Source organism: Zootoca vivipara, chromosome 1 (genome assembly GCF_963506605.1).
Source record: "Zootoca vivipara chromosome 1, rZooViv1.1, whole genome shotgun sequence".
NCBI lineage: Eukaryota > Metazoa > Chordata > Lepidosauria > Squamata > Lacertidae > Zootoca > Zootoca vivipara.
The window spans coordinates 37,514,153-37,525,136 of record NC_083276.1 but is presented as its reverse complement, the minus strand read 5'-3'; the positions used below and the strand labels follow the sequence as shown (position 1 = coordinate 37,525,136).

The 10,984-nt window shown below is 37.6% G+C and overlaps 1 protein-coding gene across 3 annotated transcripts in view; it reads right to left on the bottom strand.

Moving 5' to 3' along the window:
* Positions 1-806: 806 nt before the first annotated feature.
* Positions 807-10,984, bottom strand: part of STXBP6 (syntaxin binding protein 6) — a 91,354-nt gene continuing 81,176 nt past the window's right edge. For all 3 annotated transcript variants that reach the window (XM_035110310.2, XM_035110318.2, XM_060273175.1), the window contains exons 5-6: positions 7,448-7,605; positions 807-2,907 (exon numbers count right to left, since the gene is read on the bottom strand). In XM_035110310.2, coding sequence (XP_034966201.1) covers positions 2,884-2,907; positions 7,448-7,605 — 182 coding nt within the window. In that variant the 3' untranslated portion in view covers positions 807-2,883. The remainder of the gene's footprint in view (positions 2,908-7,447; positions 7,606-10,984) is intronic.

The window sequence follows — 10,984 nt, the reverse complement described above, 5'->3', positions numbered from 1 at the left end:
TCAAATATCTAATACTAGAATTGTATACTACCACTATTCTCAGGAGGATGTTTTTAACACTATAATGTTTACTTTCAGTACTGGATGTCAGCACATTGCTTCTAATTATCCTTTTTTAAAGAAGCCACCATGAAATTTAAATTTACTCAATAGCAGAAATACAAATTAAGATCTAATTTTTGATACATCAAGGTGATAAAATCACCAGGGGTTGCTTGGCAGTTTGAAAACAAGCCCTAATTTGACAAGAAGCCAAAATTATCACTGAGCTGAAATGCAAAAAAAACCCCCGTGCAAAATAAACATCACATACAGAATAATGGTTCACAGTACAAGCAATGGAAAACCTGGAATTTAGCAGTAGTCCCCCGATCAGATATGGCCAACTGCAAACAGCATCCTCATTCACACTGTATTACCTAATCTCCAACTGAAATCCATTTCAGCTATGGCCACATTGGTGCTGGCTTTCCATGATGCAGTTCAGAGAGCTGGAACCACCTGTGAATGATGTAACTACTTGTCCAGGGCACCTGGTGGTGTGTGGGAAAGATCGCATGGGAAAGATCCCTACCGTACGATGAGCCCTGCCTACATAGCTGCACCATTCACTCATAGCCCACTGCATGGGGCAGCATTACAGAAAGGGGGTAGCCACATTGCTGTGTGTGAAGGGCACCCCACACAGGTTGCCTTTGTGACGAATCTCCAGTTTCATCCACTAACTTAAGCAAAACTGACATTGCAACTGTATTTTAGCTTGTATTTCTCACTACCTATGTTTTTTGTTTTTGCTTTTTAAAAAATTATCCTGACACCCCTGCCTCGCCCAAGCCTATTAATAAGAGTAATGAAAAACTGGCAACAAAATTGCTTTGGAAAATGTTGTATGCTTTAGTCTAATTTCAAAGGGCAAAGTTCTATTGGATATTTCTCTGGCCCATTTAATTCTTGAGCAGTGGGTGTGTCAGGTGGAGCCAATGGTTCAAAATGCACCTTGGATGAACAGTGAAGATGTTACGTTCAGCCACCTTATTTTGAACTGGAACATGTCTAACTGCCAGGCTTGTGCTGTTGTAACTCCTAAGGGGGGTGCCCACAAAACCACTTTTCTCTTACAATTTCAAACAAATCTAATGGGCAGTTAAGTCTAATTAAATGGATGTTCTCTCTGTGTTGATTTAAAGGTTCATCTGCATTAAAAGCTGCTTCTTTTGTTTTGCTGGTACCTGTGCAAACAAAAATAAAATATAACTGCAGAATTTTTGCTCTCCTGTATCTACAAACCATTTTTCTCATCTCTTGGGCTGCCTTACTCAAAAAACATTATAGATCACCATCTATAATGCAACAGCAGTGAAATAACATGAAATTCTGCTCACATATCACTTTGGATCTAAAAATTCAAATCAGGGAGGGAAATCAGAAAAGAAAATGCAAAATATATCAGAAATCCTGAAACACTTGCTGTAATTTATGGAGGGGGGGTTGTTCTGGAGAGTCATGGAAAGACCCTCACATTTTCTGCACACATATCTTCCTATGCCTAGCAAATATTCAGTTCTATCAGAGGAAAAAGTGTGGTTGGATCCACACGACTCAATCATCTCTTTAAGGGATGGTCTGGTACTGATGCTGACAAAGCAGACAGAACTGACTTCATGTGCAATGGATGTGCTTATAGATCAAGTGTTGCAAGCTAATTGAGTAACTGCGAACCCTAAGTATTGGATGCTGAGCTCTAGTGCCAAGAACTCCATGCATAGCTCCAGTTCCCAAACTCAACCAAGAGGCTTTTGTGCATGTTGTTAGATCAAAAGGCAAAAACTTCAAAACCAACAAAACTTGTGTGTGTGCAAGTGAGTATTCCACAAAATGCTAGGTTAATTTTAGTTACGCTAAAATTATGAGCCTCCTTGGGAACCACGCAATGCAAGGGCAGCTCAAACTTAGCTTCTCCTAGCCAAGGATGGTGAGGCTGCAGTGTTGGGAATAAATGTACCAAAGTTACTCAAAGCACTAAAATTGAAGCATGCTTAACATTAAGCAGAACTGCAGCTTCAGCAAGTGTTCGTGGACACATTAAAATGCTGGAATGATTCCTGTATAATGTGGATTTGGAATGTTCTCTCTTTTTTTTTTAAAAAAAAATGTCATTTACAAAGGGAAAATTCTGCTAAATTCCAGACTAAATGTAGAGACATTTAGAAATTTAATCAACGGAGTTTCCTTAGGCCTTAACATCTCAAGTGTGAATTCTAGGTGGTTTTATATAGTCCAAAGAATAAATCAGAACAGTAAAAAAGAAGCTATTTTGAAAATGTAGTGTTGACCGCAGGGAGACATCTCAAATCCAGATCTGCACTGTGGTGCTGGTGATGGCACATGCAAAATATGAGTATTAATCCTGGCAGAAATGAGAAGGATGCTTTTTCATAGCAAATAATTCATTTCGTTTTGCTCAGTGATTGAAGGCATAAACTATGTAGCTCTAAAATTGTTCAAAGAGATCATTGTAAACCAAATTCCTTGGATTTTATTTTCATTTGGTAATCTTCCCCGTAGGTAGTTTTATTTCTTCTTTCTTAATACTGGGAAAAGTGCGATGTTGAAGATCAATGCAGTTCAGTATGTCCTTTGGTCCAATTTCCATGTTAACACCATCTCTTATTTTAAATTAAAATATATGTATATATGGTAATAGTGCAGAATGGCTTAGCAATACAAAAAGATAGGAATACAACTTATTTCCTACATAGTAACTGGAATAACTGGGCTTCAATGAACTGTAGAAAAAAGCAGACATGTGGTTGTATCTCCAGTAAAAAAACGATGAATCTAGCTTTTCAGTTCCTCTTGGAAAGATCTTTACAGTAGGCATTTTCAGCACTTGTGCTTCATAGCAAGCTGGAGGGAAAATGTGTGAGAAAGTGAGAGATGCATTAAGACTTATTTACAATTATAGCTGGACATTTATGTACTAGGCTTAGTTCCTGTGCTGCAGACAAAATGGAAGCATGTATATATTGTGTGCAAATCCCATTTTTCTCCTGTTGAGTTTATATTGCTTGCTACATACACAGACCATATAATCAATACAGAAGGAAGATACTTAGTTGTTTTCACTCACTTCAAGGTGAAGATGCTGAAACCCAACCAAGATAAAAAGAAATACCTTAAAATTACTTTTAGACTAAATTACAAAAATCACATGCAATGTTAATGAGATTATCTAACTTCTAAAGAAAGCTTTGAAAGGAAATATAAGCATATTAAACCCCTCCCCTCCTCATTGCAAATACAGAACGAACAGTAGCTTGAGTGATCCCTCCAAAGCAGAGTCAAACAATGGTTTACAATCTTAGTTTGGAGGGATAGCTCAAACCACTGTTCAGGGGACCTCATGTCACAACAAACTGCGGCTTGATTTATACAAAAATGTAAGGAATTAAGACCCATCTACAAGGGAGTTGGAAACACACAGAGACTCTTGATTATGATCCTCTATATATAGCATATAGTTTGCATAAGCTAGGGGGTGTTCTTAAATATGAACACCTTAAGTTGACAAAAAAAAATCAGCCAAAACCCTCCCCCAATGAAAAACCCTAACCAGTACCCCTGCCCAAGAGTCTGTTCAACAGCCTCACCTTTTGTAGCTGGAATCGGTTGGGACTAAATCAGATTAAAATAACTTTCAAAGCATCTGGGTAGGCTTGTCTAAAGAAAATGTTTTTAGCAGGTGCCAAAAAGAGGTCAGTGAATTCACCTGCTTGATCTCAGTAGGCAGGGAGTTCCAAAGTGTAGGCTCTGCCACACAAACGACCGAGTTCTTACAAATTAGGTACAGGTCTTATATGGCACCTGTAATAGTGGCAATTCCATTGATTGAAGCTGTCGAGTGGATGCATGTCAGGAAAGGTTGGTCCCAAGTTGTTAAGGGCTTTATATGCTGATAGTAATACCTTGAACTTGGCCCAGTAGCAAATTGGTAACCAGTGCAGACCCCTTGAGTTATCCTTATGAATATTGAACAAACCTGTGTCATGGGAAGCACCAGTTCATCTAGTTTATTGTTGGCAACACTGACTGGCAACAAACCTCTTGGGTTTCAATAAATGATTCCCCCCCTCCCCATACTCATGCTTTTTTGAGTAGGGAACAAGAAAACAGCTGCATCTTTCAAAATCAGCTCTCATTTTGGCACTTATATTTGGTTATTTTGGGATACACACAGGAAAGCCTTTTCTTGTGATATGCTAGCAAGCATCTCTTCCCACATCTTATCTACTTAATACAGAAATTAACTTGACATGTAGACATACCCTGGACACAACCTCAGCCATCTAATCACAACATTTTAATAGTGATATCAGAAGCTGACAAAATGTCACAGCATTTGTGCTACATCTTTTAAGTGAGATCCTTGACTGGATTGTGAAATGTTCCTTAAAAATGAAGATGCCAAATGGCACACAGATATTAAATTTTTTCTTTTTTTTTTTTTTACATTAATGGACGTCATCATTAGGGTTTTTGCCAGTGCGGGATTATTTTACATTTCAGGCACGGCACAGATTAGTATTGGGAACAAAGCACATAAACCAGCAACTTGTATAAATAACTGACTTTGCAACAATGACTCTGTGAAGTCACTTCAAAGAGTTTAAAAGTAAACACAAGCCAGATTAATTAGTTTGTTTCACTACTTTCAAAAGTGGGAGAAAGCAACACAGGAATTCAGTATTGCTCATTAGTATTCAGATCCGAATGTTGCAGAAAAACATAAATGCAAGATAAATAAATGAGGATTAAAGGAATAAGTTTCAAGTTTTTCCTGTAGTTTCTAGGGGTGTGATACGATGCTTGAAATATTAATATTAATATGGTATGGTATATATAGTTTTAAAGAAAAGGAAGAAGAGTCATGTTCCAGGTTGCCTAGAGTTCTTGAATGTTACAACACATACGCATCCTACAATTCTAGATTTATTATGGGGGGGGGGAAGGTGATGCAAAATAAAAATATTTTTTCCTTCCAGTAGACCTTAGAGACCAACTAAGTTTGTTATTTGAGACCAACTTAGTTGGTCTCAAAGGTGCTACTGGAAGGAAAAAAATTTTTATTTTGTTTCGACTACGGCAGACCAACACGGCTACCTACCTGTAACCAAAAAGGTGATGGTCAGTCCTTGTAGCATATAATAATAGAGGAGTGTGAGAGAAAGGCTGTGAATGCAGGTGATACCAAGTCTTGAGAACGCTATGATGTATGTTTAAGGGAAAGCAGAAGGCTTAGCAAAGAAACCAATTATAAGACACAGGCAAGGTTGCAGTCTAGATTGCAGGCAAGGTTAACAGATCAGGCTTGTTTGAAAAGAGACTCCTGCCCCAAGGACAGGAGGTGCTTGGGCTGAATGGATGCAGTGCAACAGAAGTCTGGGAAGACAAGCTGTGGGGTAGTCAGGGATGGTCTATATCTGCTTCTAACTCCATTTACAGAAGCAAATGCGTATGTATAGTCCAGATAGTCCTCTGCTAGTAATTGTTAGTGGAAGTTGCCAAGTTATAGCCAGACTGATAAAGATTCAAAGACCAAGATAACCACTTTTGTTTTAATCATTGGTAGCTATTCTAAGAGAAGGCTTTATATCAGCCTTCACCAACATGGTGTCTGGGGGTGATGGGAGCAGTTCGAAATTAACTTAAAACATAAAAACATGCATTCTCTAAAGTGAAGCAAGCACCCATCTTCTACAAGTAAAAAGTAAACGTATTTGTAGGCTCAGTTTGAAATATAAGCTCCTTTTTACGATGGAAGATGTAAGGAATAGCCACAGTAATACCAAGGGCAGCACAAGACTTAAGTGTAAATATATAATAGGGAAAATGCTACAATGCAATCCAAAGGATGTATTTTGCACTGCTGGTGGCAACATTCCTCTCCTGGTCCTGTATCACAAAGCAAAACGGGAGAAGGAAAATGCAAGTCCGCATATCCTTTTTGTCAGGTCTTGCTGCGTAGTTTGATGCAACACTTTGCTTGCAATCTGTGGAACTTTTTTCCCCTTGTTAGATATGTGTTACTTTGCTCAGCTTTCAAACCATGCCAACAGAATATTTAACCAGTAAAATCTTTAAAAGGCCAACAAAAGACCATTTTTGTGTAAGTGGATGAGATCAGATGGAGATACTGTGTACTATGTTCTTTATTGCCCTTCATACAGTTACCTAGGAGCAGATCCTTCTATACATTCCAAAAAAAAAAAAAAATGGAGGTCAAACAGGTGATTTCAAAATTAGATGGTTGCTGGCTGATAAAGATAAGTTTGTTGTTTATGAGGTTGCTTTGTATATGCTAGCAGTGAGAAGCTTGTCAGATGAAAAATGTTGGCTGTCATGGCAATTTTTAAATCTAAAATATTTGGGAAACTTTATAATTACAGTGGTACCTCTACTTACGAATTTAATGCGTTCCGAACACACATTTGTAAGTCTAAAAAATTTGTAAGTTGAATCCCATAGGAATGCATTGGGAGAAAAAATTCGTAAGTAGAAGCAACCCTATCTAAAAATTCGTAAGTAGAAAAAATCCTATCTAAACCGCATCCAAGATGGCGGACGGAGCTCCATTCATAAGTAGTTATTCGTAAGTAGAGGTACCACTGTATATGTCTTGTTAATTTGCAGCTCTGAAAACTAGTATTTTTAACTTACACTTGGATTGTTTGTGTTTGTTATTTATAATCAAAAAACTCACTGGCATTGACTTTTCTGGGTCTATGCAGAGTATGACATGGGCAGCAAACCTAACCCCACTTACCTGGGAGTAAGCCATATTGAATTAAATAGTCATGGTTAGGATTGCAGCCTTAGTTGGATATTACCCATAGGGTGGGTGCCACTACTGAGAGGGCCCTACCTCAGACGTAGGCAACTGTTAATGCACGTAGTGGAACAATAGCCTTCACACAATATTATCGGTTTCCTCAGAATCTTCCAAGAGTGTAAAAACTTATTTGTATTCCAGCAGACATGTGTTTTATTGGGGTATATAATCTTTTTTTTCTGATATTTTCGTATCTGTTGAACCCATCTCTGTTGTATTACATCATTTTATGGAGTGTTGTGCTTTATTATTTACTTAATTGTTGTAAAATACCCCTGCCCCACCTCTATGTGCAGGCACTAGAAGTGTGGGCTGCATATTTTTCAAACAAACAAATACCAGCGCTAACTTACCAAATCAGAATGGTGCCCCTTTGCCAGCATTTATCAACAAGGGTTTGGTACCTTTTGATGAGATTAAACAGTTGACAACAATATGTGAAAACAATGTTGCATATTAATATTAGGGGTTTCCTAGCAACCTGCTTCTCATAGCACTTATTACCACATTAAGGATTTCTTTCCCTTTTCCTTAAGCTGTATTTTATTAATTTCATACCTTGTGTGCAGTTTCTGCAAACTGCTGAGCACTGTTCTTCATATCCTCCGTCTTTTCCTCTGCTCGACCTAACCTTTCACCACGCTCATTCAAAGCTTGACTTGCCTTCTGTACTGCACTGGTTACACTGTCTGCAGCTGAATGTAATATGCTATTTCCTAAAATAAAATAATAATAATAAATTGTTAGGAACAAAAATGGAAAACTTACGCGAGAACTGCGAATGACATGATCAAATGTATCACAACATTTTCTAATATCAGAACTATCTGATATAAAACAAACAAGCTTGGATCATAGGAAGACAGGAATTTATCTTCTATTAGGCCATTGCTCTAATTGGTTCAATATTGCCTGCACCAGGAGACCCACACATGTTGTCATGGGCAACACAGAATACCCAGTTGATGATGCTCAAAATCCTCTCCAAAATGGGCAAAACACCTACTCATACACCAACACAAAATAAAACACACACATGAAAGCAAACCACCCCCCCAAAACAGGTAAATCGTCCCAAACCAAAACACACTCTTTTTCTCCCTGCTCACACGACATGTTAGGAGGGTTGTCCGATGTCAGGGACTACAGGTCTACAATGACTAGCAGTGACTCTCCTGTGCTTTATCCAGCACCATTTTTTAGCTCTACCTGGAAATGCCATGGATTGAACCTGAGACTTTCTGCAGGGGCCCCACCACTGAGTTAATGCTCTCCAACCTATGAGACTCACGAGTGGAGTTCTACTCACAGAACAGAGCTTTACCATCTTTTCCTGGAATAAACAGAGACATTCTATACATGTCTGGATGAGAAGTAAGTCCAACTGAGTTGGACAGGACTTACTCCCAGGTACAGTACTTGGTATAGGATTCTAGCCTAAGTCTCAAAATAAAAAATAAAACAAGTGCTCGTGTTTCCAAATACCTTTTTTAAAGCTGAAACAAAACTGATGAAAAATATCACTTTATGAAGCTGAGAATGGTACATGTTCTTTTTATTCTCAGCTCACGTCTTTGTGTAAATAGCTCCTACGGTATGACATAAAATATAGAATTCCTACATAGGGATCAATTGCTTGATGCTCATACATTCCATACCTGTAGTGTTATAAAGTATTTAGTCTTGAAAATATATTATTAAGTGTTTGCATTGCTTATGGTCTAACTATGCAATGAATTTAGAAATTGACCACACTTTTCTGAGAAAGGCCATGCTCTTGCCTTTCTCAGCAAATCTCTATCTCTCTTTGTAGTTTTAAAAGAAGAATCAACTGATTTTGTCAGCAGGAAGCAATTATTATTATTATTATTATTATTATTATTATTAGACCCAATTCTATTGCTTGTGCATGACTGTCTCAGCAAGTTGGTTCTGGATGACTGTTTCATTTGTAAAACAAACACGTTTGGTTTGATCAGGAGTTTGGCACTACTATAAAAACAAGTTTGAGAACTGGTGTCTCATTTCAAAGTGAGTACAATCTGCTATTAAACCAAAAGTTCACTCATTAGCAAATCAGATCTGTTTATTGCCTTGCAACTGGTTCTTGAACATTTCAGCTCTCACCCTATCAATTCACTTCCAAAGAGTAGGAAGTTAGTGTCCATTTCTTTGCTCCTATAATGTCCCAGATTGGAATTCTTATTGTAAATAAAGTGAGCTATCAATCATTAAATTTCTGTAGCAGAAATGGTATTTCAAAATGAAGTGTGGAAAGGGATGTTTCTTAAGGTCTTTGAATTTTATAAGCATTTTTGCAGTTGCAAAAAATATGGTCTCGGCAATGATTTCAGCAACCAAGAATTCCAAGTTTTTCAATGCACAAAGCAAGAACAGAGTTTACCCGTGAAGGCAGAATTAACCTGTCTCTTTGATTTCTGTGTTTTTAACAGCTGCATAGCAGGCAAAAATTCAAGAGATAAAGCTTTCTACCAAACAGCAAAGTGATGATGGCTGATGGTTTAATAAGCGGTTTAATAAATATTTAATAAATATTTGAAATCTTAACTTACAGCTCTAGTAAATACCTAATTAACTGTAAGAGGGCTCACATATTTGGCTGTCTCTAAATTCTGCCCATCTTTTATCAACTGATTGCATAACATGAATGATGGAATAAGCTTCACTTGAGGAAGTGGTTCGTGGCCAGAGCATAAGCCTGATAGTTTCTGGTTTTATACTTCCTAAACGCAACACACTGGAACTAAACTGAAGGGTTTGTTCTAGCTATAGGGGCTGAAATTATTTTCAACAGTCTTGCATAGCTCAAATCACAATATTTATGACATTGCAGTTACTCTGCTAATGGCTTAAGGCAGATGAGCAATCACATTTTAGGAAAAATGGTGTCAAATTCATAGGCAGTGTAGCACGTACTGATATGACATAGCTTACTTTGATGTAATGAAGTTTCAATCCAGCACAGATGATCAGGACAGATAGAGACATTGACATATAATTTAATTCAAATTTAGTCCTGAAAAACATGGTGTTAGATTAAGAATGTACATTATATTGCTAAGCAGAAGGGGTGGAAAGAGAGCTACAGAGTTGTACAAATCAGTCTTCTGTGCTGTGGTTATACTTAAAGATGGGCCAAACTGTAACTTCGAACCATAGTTCTTAACTAAGAAACAGATAAGTAGTTTTTAAAACAAAGATAAGCGCTACAGATAAGAAAAAGCTGATCTGCATGAATCTACACAAGCATAATTAAAACTTCTTGTATTTGGCAAAGTCATTTTAATGTTTATGCACCAACGGATGTAACAGTCTATCACAGTAGGTTATTTGCTTTGTAATGCAAATTGGATTAATCATTTCCTACACATTTTTAAGTTCTTATACATGAACTTTAAAACTCTCACAATCTACTAGTACTAGGATATTATGAAACCTTCTGTTTTGTTTAATAAACAGCTACACTGACCATGTTCACACATTACAAAAAGCCACAGCTTATAAGCCATGGTTTATTTAACTAATGTTAAAGTTGATCATCTAACATTAAGCCAGGGTTTATAAACTTTTCTTAACGTTAACCATAGCTTAGTATTATGTGTGAACTTGGACCTCCCTCCTTAACTATGGTTAAGGATCTGTCACTGCTCCAAAGCTACAAGTGTAGAACAGGTTAAAATTCAACAGTGGAGGAGAAAGAAACTGTTCTGTGATGTACAAACCATGGTTTGAGTGATTGTGTGTGAGATACCTTGGTTTTAATGATGGTTTATTAACTAACTTAGCATTAGCCATTGCTTAATGTTACATGCAGACGAGAACAATAAGGCACACAATCCATCAAGAGCTTAGAAAGAGATGCAAGTCTTGGTGAAACAAGTGTACACTCTTCTGAAATGTGTTTTTTTAAAGGAAAATAAAGTGCTTGCTATAAGCCAGGCTTCCTCAACCTCGGCCCTCCAGATGTTTTGAGACTACAATTCCCATCATACCTGACTACTGGTCCTGCTAGCTAGGGAGCATGGGAGTTGTAGGGCAAAAACATCTGGGGGGCCGAGGTTGAGGAAGCCTGCT